This window comes from Arvicanthis niloticus, chromosome 1 (assembly GCF_011762505.2).
Source record: "Arvicanthis niloticus isolate mArvNil1 chromosome 1, mArvNil1.pat.X, whole genome shotgun sequence".
In the NCBI taxonomy this organism is placed as follows: domain Eukaryota; kingdom Metazoa; phylum Chordata; class Mammalia; order Rodentia; family Muridae; genus Arvicanthis; species Arvicanthis niloticus.
Window position 1 is genome coordinate 5695779 of NC_047658.1, and position 18412 is coordinate 5714190.

The following is an 18412-nucleotide window of genomic DNA, read 5'->3' on the forward strand; positions in this document are numbered from 1 at the left end:
TCAAACTAGGTCTGGCTCCAGTACTGGATCCACAATACTCCCTCCCTGACCCATTAATTTTTTAGCCAACACCCTATAACCCCACCTTCTCCTCAAGAACCAGGCCCAGAGTTGAGAAGCCTTTGCCCTATTCCAAGGCAAATAGCAAGCACTGTCCACACAGAGGAGATTTAAGGTCAGCCTTCAAGCCAGGAGGACCCAGTCCAGTGACAGAGGATTCTAGAGGAGTGGCCCCATTTACCTCACCATGCCAGCTGGCTGAGAGCCCAGGGTCTACAGGAAAGGTATGATGGAATGGTAGGAGGAGATTAAGATCACTGGAAGAGTCGGGAAAGAAGGCAGGGCAGAGGAGGAGCATGGACAGACAACTTAAGAGCAGGCACCCCCCCACAGACACACACTGCAGCACTCACAAGAGCTCCAGAACATTGCTACAGAATACTGATATAGGTGAGGGGTGACTTCCAAGAGAGGTCACTGGCTCTGGCTCTGAGAATTAATCTGGGGACTTGTATGTCTATCTCAGCTTGTGTAGACCATGCCTTCTGTCCTTCAGTCCCTTTTAGGAGGATCTCTGTCTGTCTCTCTCTGTCTCTCTGTCTGTCTCTCTCAGTCTCTCTGTCTGTCTCTGTCTCTCTCTCTGTCTCTCTCTGTCTCTGTCTGTCTGTCTCTATCTCTCTGTGTCTCTCTCTGTCTCTCTGTCTGTCTCTCTGTCTCTCTCTGTCTCTCTGTCTCTCTCTCTGTCTGTCTCTGTCTCCAATCCATCTCCCCACACCCTTTATTCCCTATTTTTTTCTTCTTTTTAACTTGACAAGCAGAAATATCATGTGTGTCATTTGAATACATGTCTTTTAAGGTCCTTTATTTTGCATGTCTATCTCTGGACGGTTTCGTGTTTTCTGGTTTGGTTTCATTGTTGTTGTTTGGCTGACTTTGAGCCCATTTGTTTGAGGTTTTATTATTGTTTTATTTGAAGGGGTTGTTTTGTTTTGTTGTTTTGCTTCTTGCAACAAGGTTTTGAAGCATGGCCCTTGACTGGCTGGAAACCCACTATGTAGATAAGGCTAACCTCAAAACCTTTAATGACTTTCCTGCCTCTGTCTCCCCCCATGCTGGGTTGCAGGCATGCAGCACTATGATTAAGTCTGACTCTGTTCCTTGGTGTGCATCTCTGAGATAGCTATAGTGAATACCTGTAATCCTGGCACTAAAGAGGCTGGAGCTGGAATGAATCTGAACCCAGCATCGCTAACGTGTGAGACCCTGTCTTAATAGACCAGGAAAAAACGTGTTTGTATTTGTCTCTTCAACTCCATCTCTCTTCTTTCTCTTTCTCTGTAACTCACTCTCTCTCTCTCTCTCTCTCTCTCTCTCTCTCTCTCTCTCTCTCTCTTTCCCCTTGTCAGTCTCTCTCCTGTGATTTTCTCTATCTGTCTGTATTCATCTCTATGTGTCTCTCTATCTTTCGCTATTTCTTTATATGAGAGCCAGTGATTTAGTAGATGGTTTAAGACAGACAGATGAGAGATAAATGAAAGATAGATAGATACATAGATAGATAGGAGAAGTTAGATGATAGACAATCAGTAGATAGATGGTTAATAGTCAATATATTAGTAGTTAATACACTACAGCTACATAAACAGAAAAGACATAGATTCCACTGTTTCCGATGTCATGACTGTTCCTTTGGGTTCCTGTAGCTGTCTGTCTCTACTGTCTCTGCATTCCTTTCTCATGTTTATGTTTTAACAATTTGTCTGTGTCCTCACACACCCTTTCTTCTCCCCTCTTCCTTCTTTCTCCTCTCCCTCTTAACACTCTGACATCACCCCGCCTCTCCTTTCCTCCCCCGTTCCAATGCCTGGGCCCCAAAGAGGAAAATTCCAGAAGAATATGAGTAGAGGGATCCCACATTTAACTTCTACCACTTTGACCCTTCAGGCACTGCAGCTGCCTTCGATATGGATGGTGTGAGCACAGCCATCTTGCTTCTCCTCCTGGCTGTCATCTCTCTGTCCCTGACCTTCAGCTCATGGGGCAAGGGCCAGCTGCCTCCAGGACCCAGACCTCTCCCAATCCTGGGAAACCTGCTGCAGCTTCGCTCCCAAGACTTGCTGACCTCCCTCACCAAGGTGCAGGGGACTTGTCTTTGGCAAAGGGCAATGGAGCCAGGAAGGGTTGCCATGACCACTGAACCCCGTAAACGCTCTCTTCTACCTCCAGCTCAGCAAGGTCTATGGGTCGGTGTTCACGGTGTACCTGGGGCCCAGGCGTGTGATAGTCCTCAGCGGATACCAAACTGTGAAGGAGGCTCTTGTGGACAAAGGGGAGGAGTTCAGTGGCCGTGGCTCATACCCCATCTTTTTCAACTTTACCAAGGGCAATGGTAAGCCTGCCCCCACCTCCTCTAGCCTCTAGCCTTTTGCATATCTAGGAAGGGAATAAGGGTTAGAGGCTGTCCTCCCAATGACACTCAGAGCTGCAGATCTCACTAAGGACGCAGACAAGCAATGCCGAAAGGAAGGTAGGATCTACGTCACCTCCAGCTCCCACCTGAACCTTGAACTGCGCGCCCGTTCCAACCTCCACATCCACTCAGTCAAAGCTTATGTTCACCCCATCCTCATCCTATCTCAGCCACATCATCAAATCTCCACTCAGTCAAGCAGCCGAGTTATTGACCTTTGTCTCACCGATCTCTCAGGCCTACGCCGGTGTTCTCCCATTTCAAATCCCATCTCATCTGGGGAGAGGGTGTTTGTTTGCATGTTTTTTGAGACAGGGTCTGTCTCCACCTGTCTTCACACCACTGCACGAGGAATAGTCATAGTCGTGCCTAGTGGTGGGAACAGAACTCGGGTCCTCATGCTCTTGTGGCAAACACCATACCCACTGAGCTATCTCTTTCATCTTTTCTTCTTCAACAGCTAAGTCTTTACTATATCAAAAGAAATCAAAAACAATTTTTTTAAAGAAATCCAAGACTTGGGGCTGGAGAGATGGCTTAGCAATTAAGAGCACTGGCTGCTCTTCCAGAGACCCAGATTCAATTTCCAGCACCCACATGGCAGCTCACAACTGTCTGTAACTCCAGTTTCAGGGGATCTGACACCCTCACACAGAAATATGTGCAGTCAAGAAACCAATGCACATAATGCTGGATTGGCAGGCTCTGGACTCAAGTGAAAGGCATTGCTTTAATAAAACAGATGAGAGTAAGGAAGACAGTTGGTATAAACAATAAAGTGTGGGGCCAATGACATGGCTCAGGAGGTAAGGGTGCTTGCTGCCAAGCCTGACTACCTGAGTTCAATTCCTGCAACCCACATGGTAGAAAGGAAAAACTGATTCCTGCTAGTTACACTAAGACCTTCACATATTTATGACACATGTCTACACACACACACACACATCCAATAAATAAATAAAACAGTCTAATAGTATTCATAAAAGTGAAAAGAGTGTTAGGAATGGTAGCACGCACTTGTAATCACAGCATTTGGTGGGCAGACCCACAGGAATCTTTACAAGTTCAAGGCCAGCCTGGTCTGCAGAATGAATTTCAGGGCAGCCAGAGTTACATAGGAAGGCATTGTCAAGAACAAAAACAAAAGGTGTTTGTTTTGTTTTGTTTTGTTTTGTTTTGTTTTGTTTGAAAGGTGGTTCTGTGCCTATCAAAGGATACAGTCCTTGCCTTTGTGTCTGTGTGGCCCTTGGTTCAATCAATCCTAGTACCAAAAAATTTAGAAAGTGGGGAAGAGACTCACTTCCGTGAAAGGTTGTGCAAAGGCTCAGAGACCACACCTGTCCTAGGTTGAGTTCCCAGTGTCCCAAGGTTTTTATTTTTCTTACTTATCTCTCCTATTTGTGCACTCAATGATCAATAAGCAATTGGCAAAATCTGGTGACAATTCAAAGGTCACTTTGACACAAAATGTGTGTTTACTCTGCCTTTCTGACACCTCAAAGTGGCAAGTCTTTACAGGGGAATATAGAGGCAGAGTGATCAGCTGAGGAAAGCCCAGAGTCCTACAGAACCTAAAGCAGGCACCTGGCCTGGTCCCAAGAGTCGGGAAGGGCTTTCTGGAAGACTTGAGGGAGACGCTAAACTGAGTCCTCCTCCTGGTTGAGCAGGAAGAGATGACTCAGGGGCTGTGATTTGGAAATGGTTGCCAGTTGAATTTGCCATTCTTTTTCCTCTTCCGAGGCATCGCCTTCTCCGATGGAGAACGCTGGAAGATCCTCCGAAGGTTCTCTGTCCAAATCCTGCGTAACTTTGGCATGGGAAAAAGAAGCATCGAGGAACGGATCCTGGAAGAAGGTGGCTTCCTGCTGGAGGTGCTGCGGAAAACGGAAGGTCAGGCCACACCCCGGGTCAGCATCCATCCTACTAGTGATCTCCAAAACCTGGATGTGAACAGAAACTCCTGGAGGCCTCTCGCACTGCCTATGGTGTGAACTGTCTTCCTGGGAGTCGGTAGGCACGAGGGCCTCTGAGGCTTTCCTAATAATCGCAACTCTGTCGTGCTGTCTGCCACATTCAAAGCCAACACCCATATGGTGATTAACCATCATCTATAATTCCCATTCCAGGGAATCCAGTATCTTTCTCTGACCTCCACAGATACCAAGCATGCATATGATGCAAACACACACACACACACACACACACACACACACAAGCAAAACACTCACACACAAATTAAAATGAATAACTCTTAATTTAAATATTGGGAGAAACCATCACAGCTGGACCTGGACCTGGATGTGGTGGTGTACACCTGTAATCCCAGAATTCAGGAGGTGGAAGCAGGTGTGCCAGGAATTCAAGATCATTCTTCTTGGCTAAACAGTGAATTTGAAGCCAGCCTATGTTACATGAGGCCCTGTTTCAAGAAAATAAAAAAATGTTAGTGGGTGAGGTGAGAGAGATGACTCTGTGAGTAAGAGCACTCCCTGCTCCTGCAGAGGACTTGAGGTCAGTTCCAAGCACCCACGTGGTAGTTCATACCTTCCTGTGACTCTAGCTTCAGAGGATCCAACACCCTCTGGCCTCCATGGGCATTCATACACGTGTGTGTGTGTGTGTGTGTGTGTGTGTGTGTGTGTGTGTGTGTGCGCGCGCGCACACAGAGACATACAAACAAACATACACATAATTAAAACTAAATACTTTGGGGTTTGATCATTTTATTTCTTATGGGATTTATGATTAGGAAGGTAGAACATCTTCCTAGAATCAATGCCCTGGGGGTGCCCTGGGGGCATAGCTCAGCGGTAGAGCACCTGCCTAGAAACCCCAGTGAGGCACTAGGGTCATAGCTCAGGGGTAAAGTACTTGCCTAGTGTGCATAAGACCTCAGTTCCATCTCAGCAGTACAAAGTTCAAACAAAATTACGGTTTGCTACAGCTCCAAGACCCTTGGGTATGGTCATCTCTTTGAAAATTCATTAGCACTCAGAAGGTTGAGGCAAGAGGATCATGAGTTCAAGGCCCATCTTCACAATACAACAAGATCCTGAACGAGGAAAAAAAAATTACATAAACCAGTGGAGTCATAATCTGCCCTATTTTACAACAGAAACTAAAATGAACAATAAAAAAAAAAAAAAAAAAAAAAAAAAAAAAACCAACAACAATGCAAAAACACAACTACTTCCCTGCTCTCCAAATCTTACTGGCTTTGGGCAAAAAACTTGGGGGCACATGTGATGTAAGCGAGGTCATAGCTGCTTGTGTTAGCTTCTTCCCACAAATGGGGCTAGTGAGAGATCTCAGCACAGGTACTCACTGCCAAGCCCAGCCTACATACTTGAAGGAGAGAACATGTCCTCTTACCTCCATTTTCATGTCATTGCATATACACACATGCACACACACCAAATACATAAACATTTTTCAATTGCCACAAATATATTAATATAACACACATTGTTTGTTTGCTTGTTTTAGCTAGATTCTCACTCTATAGCCCAAGCTAGCCTAAGACTCACAGCAAATCTCCTGCCTCAGTCTCCCAAGTGCTTCGATTACAGGTGTGAGACACCACACCCAGCCAGATTCAGATTCATTATCTTACATGGTTTTATAGGTTCAAAGTACTAAGCGGATCAGTAGAATGGTCACTCGATCTCTCCTCCTCTTCCTCCTCCTCTTCCTTCTCCTCCTCTTCTTCCTCCTCCTCTTCTTCCTCCTTCTCCCCTCTTCTTCCTCCTCTTCTTCCCCCTCTCCTCCTCCTCCTTTTCCTCCTCTCTTTCCCCCTCCTCCTCCTCCTCCCCTTCCCCATCTTCCTCCTCCCCTTCCTCCTTCACCTCCTCCCCTTCCCTCTCCTCCTCCTCTTCTTCCTCCTCCTTCTTCCTCATTTCACCACCAACACTTTTTATTTTTTCAAGACAGCGTTCCTCTGAGGCCTGGCTGTCCTGAAACTTGCCTGTAGACCAGGCTGGCCTCAAACTCAGAGATCTACCTGCCTCTGCCTCCTGAGTGCTGGGCTTAAAGGCGTGCGCCACCACCAACACAGCTAACACACTTTGTTTTATACCCACTTAACGCTTCTTTATAAGGACCTTACTGAGAGAGGTCCACCCAGGTAATTCAGAATATTTTTCCTATTATAAAATCTAGTTTTGAGATTTTATGATCTTTTTTTTAATTATGTGTCTGAGGAGGTACACATGAGTGTGCATATGAGTGCAGCTGCCTGAGGAGACTAGAGGCGTTGGATCTCCCTGGAGTTGACATACAGACAATTGTGAGCTGCCCAGTGTAGGTACTGAATACTGAACCCATGTGATCTGCAAGAACAATACATATTCCTAACCACTGAGCCATTTCTGCAGCCCCGTATTACAAAACTCTGAATAACATCACATCTAAGGTAAGATTCTGGGGTGGGGATATGGACACCCATGGTGTCCATTATTCTACCTAACACAACAGTTTGCTTTGTGGCAGCCCCATGATGGATCAGGTCTCAGCTATAAATTTCCCTGACTCTTTCTAAGAGCTCCATGAGGAGGGAACTGTCACCACACCCATTTTACAGATGAGAACTGAGGTTCAGAAAAAGAAAAAGCATGGAGACTAAGAGCCCACAGTAGAATCGAAGCAAAGTCCTACCTTCAGATATTGTTTTATGAACTGTGTGCTCTTACAGCTTAGATGTTGTATTGAAATGCAGGTTCTGTTTGTTTGTTTGTTTTCAAAACAGAAACTCTGTAGCTCAGGCTGGCCTGGAACTCACAATGACTCTCCTGCCTCAGCCTCCCAAGAGCTGGGATTACAGGCCTGCACCACCGAACCTAGCATTTGTTGCTTTTATTGTATTCCATAGTGTGTTTGGCTGTTCGAAGATTAGAGGTTAGATGGTATGTTTGTGGTCTATCCTGTGGTAAAGTTGTCCTCAGGCATTATGTGCTTTCAGTTCTGTGCTGTGCAGTCTGCTGCACTCCAATGTTGAGTTACTATGCACCACCTCTCTGCTGCCTGGTTGTATGTCTTAGGATGTCACAGTGTGTTCTGCACTATCCCATGAGCTGCTGGGAGGTGCTGTGTACTGGGCAGCTGGATGTTGGAGTATACTGACATAATGAGCTAGTACATTGTGCCTGCGCCTTGGGGTATCCGTGGGCTGTCTGTGCTGGCATATTTTGTGCTTGGATAGTTTATGAAGTTTTGTTTTGTTTCTTTCACTGAGATAAGGTGTCTCATAGCCCAGGGCAGTCTCAGTCTCACTATGCAGCCCAGGAGGACCTGGAACTCCTGATTCCTGCCTCTGCCTCCCAAGTGCTGAGATTGCAGAGGTCAACCACTATGACCAAATGTCTATTTTATTTTTAATCTATGATTTATTTGTGTGTGTGTATGTTTGTGTTCATGTGTGCGAAGTGCCTGCCAAGGCCAGAATAAAGAGTCAGATCTCCTGGAATTATAGGCAATCATTAATAGCCTGAGGTAGCTCCCCTGAGCTAACCCTCTGATCCCCAACTATCTGGTTTTAAAACAGTGTTTGAGCCTTCTAACCCAGGCTGACCTCAAACTTGCAGCAATGGTCCTGCCTCGGCCCCTCAGCTGAGGTTCCAAGTGCTAGCCACCCCGGAGACTCTTTTGACTGTACTCACTGGTGATTTTTGTGAACAGATGTTTGCTATGATATCTGTGTGCCCTGTTGTGGGCAGGGTACTGTTTCTAAGAACAGCCAGTCCTTTTGTTAAGTATTGCTGTCCTACAGAGTAAGGTGAGTTTTGTTGTGCATGACATTGCCAAATTATTTGAGAGTGCTGTCATATTGCACATTGGGTGGCCGCATGAGAGCGTTCAGGACTGCGAGATGTTTCGTGAAGTGGGTGAACACTGAGCAAATGGAAGCCGTGGCAGCACTCCCGCTGGCTGCTGCGCATGGTGTATCGACAGAGCATTGACCCGCCTCACCTCTCCACCTCAGGCAAGCCCTTTGACCCTGTGTTTATCCTGAGCCGCTCAGTGTCCAACATTATCTGCTCCGTCGTCTTCGGGAGTCGCTTCGACTACGACGATGAGCGTCTGCTCACCATCATCCACTTCATCAATGACAACTTCCAGGTTATGAGCAGCCCCTGGGGTGAGGTGAGCACTCCGAGGTTAACCAGATGAGACAGTGAGTCCACAGGGTCCAAAAAAAGCACCAGGGGCCGGTGAGGTGATACATGCCTATAATCCCCATACTAATCCTCGGAGACTGAGGCAAGAGAATTGCCACAAATTCCTGACCAACCTAGACTAAATAGAAAGAACTCCTCCAGCAGGGGCTGAAGAGCCAGGTAAAGTCTCAGAAAAATAAATTCGTAAAACCAGCGGAGATGTAGCTGGTCTGGCCTGCCCCAACTCCTTACCTTGTAAACACCCCGCCCCCATTACACGGTCCACCCATCCTCCTCTGTCCTTCCCCCTCCCTCCCACTTTTTTTTCACCCACACAGAACTTGGCTACCCCTGCTAAGACCGGGTCAGAGTTGATTTAACCTGTTTGTCTTACTTAGCCCATCAACCCCCAAGCTTGCTTCACGAAGCCTCTCCAACTCTGGTCCCCAGATGTACAACATCTTCCCAAGTCTCCTTGACTGGGTACCTGGGCCGCACAAACGCGTCTTCCGGAACTTTGGAGGCATGAAAGATCTCATCGCCCGCAGCGTCCGCGAACACCAGGATTCCCTGGACCCCAACTCTCCCCGGGACTTCATCGACTGCTTCCTCATAAAGATGGCACAGGTAGCTGTGAGATGAAGATCCTCCCTCTGGGGCTGGTGAGAAATCCTCCTGCTGCCCTCAGCCCCAAACCTGCAGGGATCTCAACTTGGGTAGAGTCGTGAAGCTGTGGCACCTCGCTCTGCTGGACAGCTACCCAGAGTGACTACCAAGTAACAAATCACTAAGCCGTTGTTGTGGTTGGCCGAGTTATTCACCTTAGGCCTTGCCACTTTTTATCTCTCTCCCTTCACACTCCCCAGCTCCTACCAAAAAAAAAAAAAAAAAGCTCAAGAGAGGGACAGAGCCAGCGACTAGTAACGGTAGCAGTTGATGGGGTACAAAGTCTAAGATTCTCCAGTCCCTGACTCATAGTTCCATCCGTCAACCACAGGAGAAGCAAGACCCACTGAGCCACTTCAATATGGATACCCTGCTGATGACCACACACAACCTGCTCTTCGGTGGCACGGAGACCGTGGGCACCACTTTGCGCCACGCCTTCCTTATTCTCATGAAGTACCCTAAAGTGCAAGGTATACGGGCAGCAAAGCCCTCTCTACATCCCCCTCCCTTCTTCTACCCTCCACCCCCACCCCACCCTGTCCAGAGGGTCTAGTAGATCCCTCCAGTAACAATTCTCTCATACCAGCCAAACTGAGAGGCTGACCCCAGCTACTTGGCCCTGGGGCCACACAGTGCCGTTTGGATCATCCCTATGTACTATTGGCCCTGCTCACAACACATGTAACTGTTTGGTCTCTGAGTCCTTCTTCCTCTGTCCTCTCAAAACCTCACCCCTGAGCCCCCAGCCACAAGGTCTGTGAAGTTGACCTCTTCTGAATAACATGACCCGCCTCTAGCATATGCGCCTACTTCACCCCAGGCTCTGCCTCCTGGGCGGCTTCCTGGCTTTGCTTGAAGATAGCTGCACAGCCCATCCACTAGGTCCGTGAGCCTCAACACCTTCTAGAAATTAAATGAGAATCCTAGGATCCAAACAGCCCTAAAGCCCACCTACACAAACCCACAACCAGAAACCCTTGCAACAATGAACATTTTCCTCTGGAAAACAAATGCTTTAAAACCCAGACTAACCAAAACTCGCAGCTATCCTCCTGCCTCAGCTTTCTGCGTGCAATGATTACTGGACACCACCTACAGCTAGAAAAGCTTTGACTTGATCCTGTCCCGTGCACTCCCACAAACATGTGCTAGTCCCAACCGTTACTCACCCATCATCCCCTACCTTCCCCTTCTACCTCCAGCCCGGGTACACGAAGAGATCGATCGTGTGGTGGGGCGCTCGCGGAAGCCGACGCTGGATGACCGCCCATCCATGCCTTACACGGACGCAGTAATTCACGAAGTGCAGCGCTTTGCGGATGTCATCCCCATGAACCTGCCCCACCGCGTCATTCGGGACACACCTTTCCGTGGCTTCCTGATACCCAAGGTGTGCTGGGCTTCTGAAACAACATGAGGGTAACCTAGGAAGAGTTATCTCAAGCTCTTGTAGTTGGCTAAAGGGTACCCTAGACCCTAGCAATCAGCTCCCAAAGTACCAAGCTGCAGAGGTGGGAAATTGCAAACTTTTTTTTCCCAAATTTCAATTTTATTTTTTATGTGTATGGTGTTTCACCTAAATGTCTGTGTACCATATGCATGCAGTGCCCAAGGAGACCAGAAGAAGGCACTGTGGCCTCTGTAACTGAAGTTACAAATGGTTGGGAGGCACCAAGAGGGTGCTGGGAATCGAACCCAGGTTCTCTACAAGAGCAGCCAGTGCCCTTAACACCGAGCTGTCTCTCCAGCCTTTTTTTTTTTTTTTTTTTTTTTTTTTTTTTTTTTTTTTTTTTGGTTTGGTTTGGTTTGGGGTTTTTTTGCTGGTTTTGTTTTGTTGAGGAAGAAGTCTTCCCAGGTTGGCCTTGAACCCCCTGCGTGACTGAGGCTGGATTTGAACTCCTGATCCTACTGCCTCCTCTTTCAGTATATTGGAATTCTACCACCCCTGGCTTAGTCATCTTAGATTCTTAAAAACGGAGTTTTCTCATACCAGAAGGGATTGGAACTCCATACACCTTCTTATCTCAAGCCCCTTCCTTGGACTACTTTCCAGAATTACTGGGGTCTGGAATTTTATCTGAACATCTCCTGAGGCCAAAATACCATTCTTGAAGGACATCCCCTCCAAACACACCCCCCACTTCCCACCCTCACCCCAACTTGCACCCCTGCACACACCTCCTGTATGTGCTTCTACAAAGCTCAGGGCCAAGGGTGGCCCCCATTCATTTCTCAGACCTCAGCAAGAGCTTCTAGCACCTACCTATCTCTAAGAGACCTAGATGGAGTCCCACCTGGCCTTCTTTTCAAATCCCTAGTGCTCCGTCTTCACAGCACAGAAACCCGAGAGTTTGGAGGGGAAAGGAAAAAAAAAAAAAAAAACCTCTTCCAGAATGAAAAGATGTCTCAGCAGTTAAGATCACTGAGTGCCCTTCCAAAGGACCCAGGTTGGATTCTCAGCATCCACACAGCAATTCACGACCACCGGTTGCAGGAAACCCACCACCCTCTTCTGACAACCTTGGCTTTTTCACCCAAATGCACACATATACATGCAGGCAAACACTCACACACATAAAATAAAAGGTTGTTAATTCTCGGTGAGTGTATGTCACTGACTCTGTCTCTTCACCCACACAGGACACAGATGTCATCACACTCATTAACACTGTGCACTATGACTCTGACCAGTTCAAGACGCCTCAGGAGTTCAACCCTGAGCACTTTCTGGACGCCGATCAATCCTTCAAGAAGAGCCCCGCCTTCATGCCATTTTCGGCTGGTAAGAGATGAAATGAACTGTCATTCTAGCCCTACTCTTCAAACCGTCTCGATCTATCCCATCCCATCCTTGGCTTCGCATACAGAAATTTCCCTTTTCCAATTTAGCTCCTATAACACCACGGTGGAAGCCACTTAATTCAAAGACGATTATTTATCTGATTCTCCACTAGGTGGCGCAGCTGGCTATAGTTTTTCTTAACTCTACCTTGCAGCTGGGGGGGGAGGGAGGGGCGGGCGGGAAGTTTGAAGGAGGCGGGAATTCTGATTACTCAGTACAGGGAGGAGAAAATGAGGACTAATTCAGATAAATTGCCTTTTGTGTGCCAGATGCTGCCTCTGAGAAGGGGCAGTGGCTGAGAGTTGGGCTCCGTAGCCATCACAATGGATTACTCCCTCCCCCCCCCCCCCCAGTTCTGTCCCCAGCTGTGGTAATGTTCTGATACAAGGATTGAACCCAGGCAGTTGCATCCATATTAACAGCTACCTCGGCTTCATTCCCTCCTGTGTCGGTGATATCCTCAATCATGATCATCAAACCCACACATTTTCCTCTAAGAATATGGGGTGCAGCCCACACTCTCTTACCTCACCACGGCTCTCGGCCTTCCCACCCACACAGGACGCCGACTGTGTCTGGGAGAACCACTGGCGCGCATGGAGCTCTTCATATACCTCACCTCCATTCTGCAGAACTTCACGTTGCATCCGCTGGTGGAGCCTGAGGACATCGACCTGACTCCTCTCAGCTCAGGGCTGGGCAATTTGCCACGGCCTTTCCAGTTGTGTATGCGCATTCGCTGAGTACTGCGCCCAGGGACTGCTCTGTCCCTCTTCCAGTTGTGTTTCACTGTCCTGGGCCTCCATCGATGTGTCTCTCACATTCCCTTCCCTAAACCCGGGGCCTGCCAGGTATCGGTATGTTACCCCTCCTATCTTAAGCCCATATTCATGGAAAGAATGACGTGACAAAGGGAAAATACCCGCCTTATACACACAGAACCTATTCTATGATGCACCCTTTTCCTGGCTTTTTGTATCACTTCCTAGTAAATATCTTAATAATAGATGTGTGTCTGACTTGGTTGAATTAATGGAAGGGATAAACCCTTTATGGCAACAGTTTTCGAGCTGTGGATCAAATCCCCTTCTTACAAGACTCATCTAAGACGATCTGCAGATCAGATATTTACATTATGATTCACAACAGCAAAATTACAGTTATAAAGTAGCAACAAAAATAGTTTGATGTTTAGGGCCACCACAACTTGAGTAATTACTGGGGCCCACAGCATTAGGAAGGTTGAGAACCACTTCTTCATGGTGAGGAAGGAAAAAGTCTGGATGCAGAGGGGTGGAGACACGCCCATCCCAAGCCACGCCCATCCTAGGCCACGCCCATCCTAAGCCCCTCCTGGAGTTACCAGCCGCAAAGTCAAAGACTTGTCTGGAGTACAGAATGAGTTCAAAACCAACTTAATTGTCTCATAGTTAATTTTTGAAAGTATTGAAGCTATAGCTCACTGATAGTGTTCTCGGAAACATGTTTGCCCATGGTCCAGTCTCCAGTACTGCAAACAAAGGGAGGAGGGAGCTAGTGTTTTCTGAAAACCAGCTGGGGAGGAAAGGATGTTGGGGCCTAAAGACAGAGAAGCAGAGAAACCAAGAAAGGAGGGAAAGGTCACCAGGACAGATACCAAGCGGGGGGCTGTGGGGTTGAAGCTGGAGAGCCTGAGAGACCATATTCCTAAGGAACTAGCTCTAGATAACTCCTTTGATTCTCCCTATGGAACAAAGAAGTATTGTTGCCCCATGTTTACAGACCAAACTGAGACTAAGAAAGATGCAACGGTTTGCCCAAGATCGTGTTGGAGCACTCGCCAGACACTGCAGGTCTAACCACCACCTTTTAATAACCCAGAGGCTGCAGACGTACAGAAGAAAACATTGTTAGAGAGTAGAGAGAAAGAAAAATGGAAGCCAGAGAGTTGGCTCAGAAGTTAAGAGCACTTGCTGCGATTCCAAAGGACCTAGGTTTGAGTCCCAGCACCCACATGGAAGCTCATAATGGTTCACTCCAGTTCCAGGGGATCTGACACCTCTTCTGGCCACCACAGGCACTAGCCATGTTTTAGCAAGGCAGAGGGCATGGGGGAGAAGGGCAAGGCCTGCAAGAGCCGTGCTTGCCATACGTGGTCCTGTTAGAGCCCTTTCACCAGGTAATCCAGGTCTGCAGTCTGTTACTGCAAAGACTGGAGCAGAAGGATCACGAATTCGAAACCTACTCTGCTATGGAGTGAGTTCAAAAGCCATCCCGGACAACTTAATGAGATCTTGTCCCAAAAAGGAAAAGGGCTTGGAAGGTTGGTGTAGTGGCCCACACATCTTTAACCCCAGAGTTTGAGAGGCAGAGACAGGAAGATGAGTTCAAGGCCAGTATACTCTACATAGTGAGTTCCGGAAAAAACAAGGCTACATAATTAGATCCTGGCCCCCATCCCCACCCCTATACCGGGGTCAGGGGGGAGGTTTGAAATGTTGTTCAACAGTACAAAGCTTGCTGAAAATTCACCAACAGAGGGTTGGGGACATGACTCAGTGGTAGAGCCCCTTCCTAGAATCCCCCAGTGAGGGGCTGGGGGCGTGGCTCAGTGGTAGAGCCCCTGCCTAGAATCCCCCAGGGAGGGGCTGGGGGTGTGGCTCAGTGGTAGAGCCCCTGCCTAGAATCCCCCAGGGAGGGGCTGGGGGCGTGGCTCAGTGGTAGAGCCCCTGCCTAGAATCCCCCAGGGAGGGGCTGGGGGTGTGGCTCAATGGTAGAGCCCCTGCCTAGAATCCCCCAGTGAGGGGCTGGGGGCGTGGCTCAGTGGTAGAGCCCCTGCCTAAAAGCCAGCCAAGAGGGCCTAGAAGGAGAGCTTAATGATTGCAGAAGATCTACCAGTTAGAGGTGTAGCTCAGTGGAAGAGCACTTACTTCAAATTTACCAGTGAGGCGCCAGGCAGGACTCAGTGCTCGAGTACTTGCCGAGAGTTTACCAAGGAAGAGCTGGGTAACTAAGTAATAAAGCATTTGTCTGGCTTACACAGGCTTTAGATCCAACGCCTAGTACCTCTGAGGGTAGGCTTAGATTTTTGAAAACCCACTTTAATAAGGGTTCTTAAAACTTCAGCCTCCCTTCTAGCCCACCCACAAAGGGTAAGAGAAAAGCAACATTGCTGGGAAACGGGGGATGTGGACCTGTTTAGAAGTAGTTCTTAGGGGCGATGCCAACCTTCATTGTCAGGAATCAGCAGCCCAGTCCAACACACCAAACACCAATCAGTAGCAGCGGCTCTACACAAGGTTCCAGTGATCCACATGAGTCCATGGAACTGGCGAGTAAACACCACGAGTTTCCTGGTGTGTCTCCCTCTACAGAATCATGACAAGCGAAGATCAGCGGGAAGGCTGGCAGTGCAAGACAAATGCAGTACGAGAGTGTTACCTCACTCTCTGTGAGGCTGTATTACATTCTTCCTAAACACCATGCTCCCTGTCAAGTGTCTGCCTCAGCAACACATCCTCTCACAAGACAGCTTCCAGAAAAACATCACATGACACAAATGAGTCTCCAAAGAAACCAGAAATTCCCACTTCACCTGGGAGTGGGGGGACAGTAAAAAAGATAGACAAGAAGTCCCAGGAGCAGCAGAGAGAAACCTTGGTTAACAACGTCTGCTATTCTAGAAATAGAAACCTGACTGCCTACCACAGCAGAGCCAAGATTCAGGAGGAGGAAGTTAGTAGTGGGAGAGGAGTCTATTCAAGGACCAGCAATATCGAGAAGTGAGGAGATTGTCTCAAAGCCCCATCTTGAGGAGCTCAAGGACACAAAAGGTTTTGGGGGGGTGGTGCAAAAAGAAGACTATATTACTGAGACAAGACTTGGTCATGCAGGACCTATGTCTCTCCTTTTCTTCTCCAAAACATGAGAACAGGCTTTTACGTCGGGCTGTTCCTACCCCTCTTTCAGACAGATATACTCATAGGACAGAAAACTGAGGAATATACAGTAGCTAACATTTGTAATTTTTTTTTTCCGAGGCAGTTTCTCTGTGTAGCCCTGGCTGTCCTGGAACTTACTCTGTAGACCAGGCTGGCCTCGAACTCAGAAATCCGCCTGCCTCTGCCTCCCAAGTGCTGGGATTAAAGGCGTGCGCCACCACTGCCCGGCACATTTGTAATTTTTATTTAGTTGTTTGGGCTTTTTTTTTTTTTTTTTTTTTAAAAAGAAAAGGTTTCACTGTGTAGCCCTGGCTGGCCTTAAACTCACAGATATCTGCCCGCCTCCACCTCCCAAGTGCTGGGGTAGAGAAGGCATGTACCACCATGCCTGTCTCTGATGTAGTCATCACCACCAAATCTTGGTCATGGTATTAAACCACCAAGAAGCAGCTAAAGGGAGAGAGGCGCTCTTTTGGCTTACAGTTTGAGGGGATACATTCCATCACAGGTGGGAAGGTGTGGTGGCTAGGATGGAGGTCCAGCTATTGATAATGCATCTTCAGTCAAGAAGCAAAGAACAAACAGCCTAGGCCCAGGCTATAAAAGCTCAAGGCTTCCCCGCAGTGATCCAGCTTCCCACCCAGCACCACCAGCTGAAGACTAAATATCCAAGCACTTCAGTCCATGAGGGACATTTCACATTCAAACCATGATTGTCAACTTGATGAGATTTATAATCAGAGACACGCCTCTGGATGTTCCAGAGAGGATTAACTGAGGCCCCTCCTGAATGTGAGGAGTATCTCCAGGAGCCGGAGTCCTACGCTGAATATAGGGGGGAGAACATGAACAGGGCACCAGCATTCGTGTCTCCCTGACTCCTACCTGTGAATGTAATGTGACAGCTTACATCATGTTCCCACCACCGTGATGGACCGCATCCCTCAAACTGTGGATCAAGCCCTGTTGCCAACAACCTGGACTGAGAATGAAACACATTCTGATCTAAGATCATTCAGACCATTGACACACTAAGGACAGAGGAAAATGATCTGTCCAACAGCTATCCTCCCCCCTGTAAGGAAGCTAAAATGTGTTTCGTTTTTGTTTTGTTTTGTTTTATTGGTTTTCTCTGTGTAGCCCTGGCTGTCCTAGAACTCACTCTATAGACCAGACTGGAACTCACTGATCTTGAACTCAAGAGATCCACCTGTGTCTGCCTCCTGAGTGCTGAGATTAAAGGCATACCCCGCCACCATCGCCACCACTGCCACCATCACCACCTGGCTTGTGTTATTTCTTTAAGACTTGAGGCCTGTTTTGTTGTGGCCCACTGTGCTCTACATTTGGGGGCCAGAAATGTTGAGAGCCCCTTTACCCCACGTTGGGGGCCAAAATGTCTCGGACCGTTCTGTCAGTGTTGGGACCTGCACTGCCAAAAGCCTTGGGGGCTAAATTGTTAGAGCCCAAACTGCCCCAAGTTGCTCCGGTCTGCAGGTTGGGGTTCAGCAAGAGAGAGAGTGAGGACGGACTTGAGGAATAGAGACCAGACAGAGTGTGATTCAATCCCATTTATTCTTCAGTCTCTCTTCCTCTCTCCGAGTCCCAAGTCTTGAGTTCCTAGTCCTTAGTGCCTCCAAGTTCCAAGTTACTTCTTCCAAGTGCTAAGTGCCTAATGTCTAATAACTAACCAAGTTGTACTGTAAGTTGTACTCTAAGTTGTCTGATTCTCTGTTCTTTCTTCTGTCTGCCTCTCGCCTTTTATATGTCTCACTTCTAAGCCACGCCTCTAAGTCACACCTTTAAGTCATGACCTTAGGTCTTGTCTCTAAATCTGATCTCTAAGCCACGCCCTTAAGTCACACACCTTTAAGTCTCACACACCCAAGGGAAGATCCTGGGTATCTAAAGCAAGATGTTATCAGAGTGTGCTCAGCTGTTGTAGGCTGTTGTAGTCAAGTCTCTTGTCAGGGTATATGGCTCAAGATGGCTGCAAGGATGATAGCCACCTTCTGTCGGCTCCCCACACTGTTTGAGGTCTGTTTAGTCTTGGTTTCTCTCCATACTTGCTTGTCATTCTATCCTGGGCAAAGCCCTTTCTTCCTTAATCTGCTTCTCCCAGATGTTTGGCCACAGGAACAAGAAACATAGACGGGAAGCGAGTTACATGGGGCACAGCCGCAGCTGTGACTCAAAGACATGTGGCTCAAAGGCCTGTGAACAGGCAGCAGAAGTGTGGAGGTAGGCCCCTGTGGAGGGAGTCTGAAAGACCAAAATGCTGGAAAAAAAACGCAGACAGTGATGGATGCCGGGCTCACAAAGTTTGGCTTGGGTTGTTTGCTTTGCTTTTGTTATATTT

General features: G+C 47.9%; 1 protein-coding gene across 1 annotated transcript; it reads left to right on the forward strand.

Annotated features, from left to right (window-relative positions):
* The first annotated feature begins 296 nt into the window (after nucleotides 1–296).
* Nucleotides 297–13139, forward strand: LOC117719970 (cytochrome P450 2F2). The gene is made up of 10 exons (XM_034518439.2): nucleotides 297–450; nucleotides 1945–2135; nucleotides 2227–2389; nucleotides 4211–4360; nucleotides 8448–8608; nucleotides 9073–9249; nucleotides 9620–9761; nucleotides 10494–10681; nucleotides 11932–12073; nucleotides 12695–13139. The coding sequence occupies exons 1-10, from the start codon at nucleotides 357–359 to the stop codon at nucleotides 12874–12876; spliced, it is 1590 nt and encodes a 529-aa protein (XP_034374330.2). The 5' UTR covers nucleotides 297–356; the 3' UTR covers nucleotides 12877–13139.
* Nucleotides 13140–18412: the final 5273 nt, after the last annotated feature.

What these genes read in the sequence shown, in the direction of transcription:
- LOC117719970 (XM_034518439.2), top strand. Translation starts at nt 357, where the DNA reads ATGGACAGACAACTTAAGAGCAGGCACCCCCCCACAGACACACACTGC. An exon ending in TGCTGACCTCCCTCACCAAG is followed by an intron (nt 2,136 to 2,226) that starts GTGCAGGGGACT and finishes TTCTACCTCCAG; the next exon opens with CTCAGCAAGGTCTATGGGTC. An exon ending in GAAGTACCCTAAAGTGCAAG is followed by an intron (nt 9,762 to 10,493) that starts GTATACGGGCAG and finishes TTCTACCTCCAG; the next exon opens with CCCGGGTACACGAAGAGATC.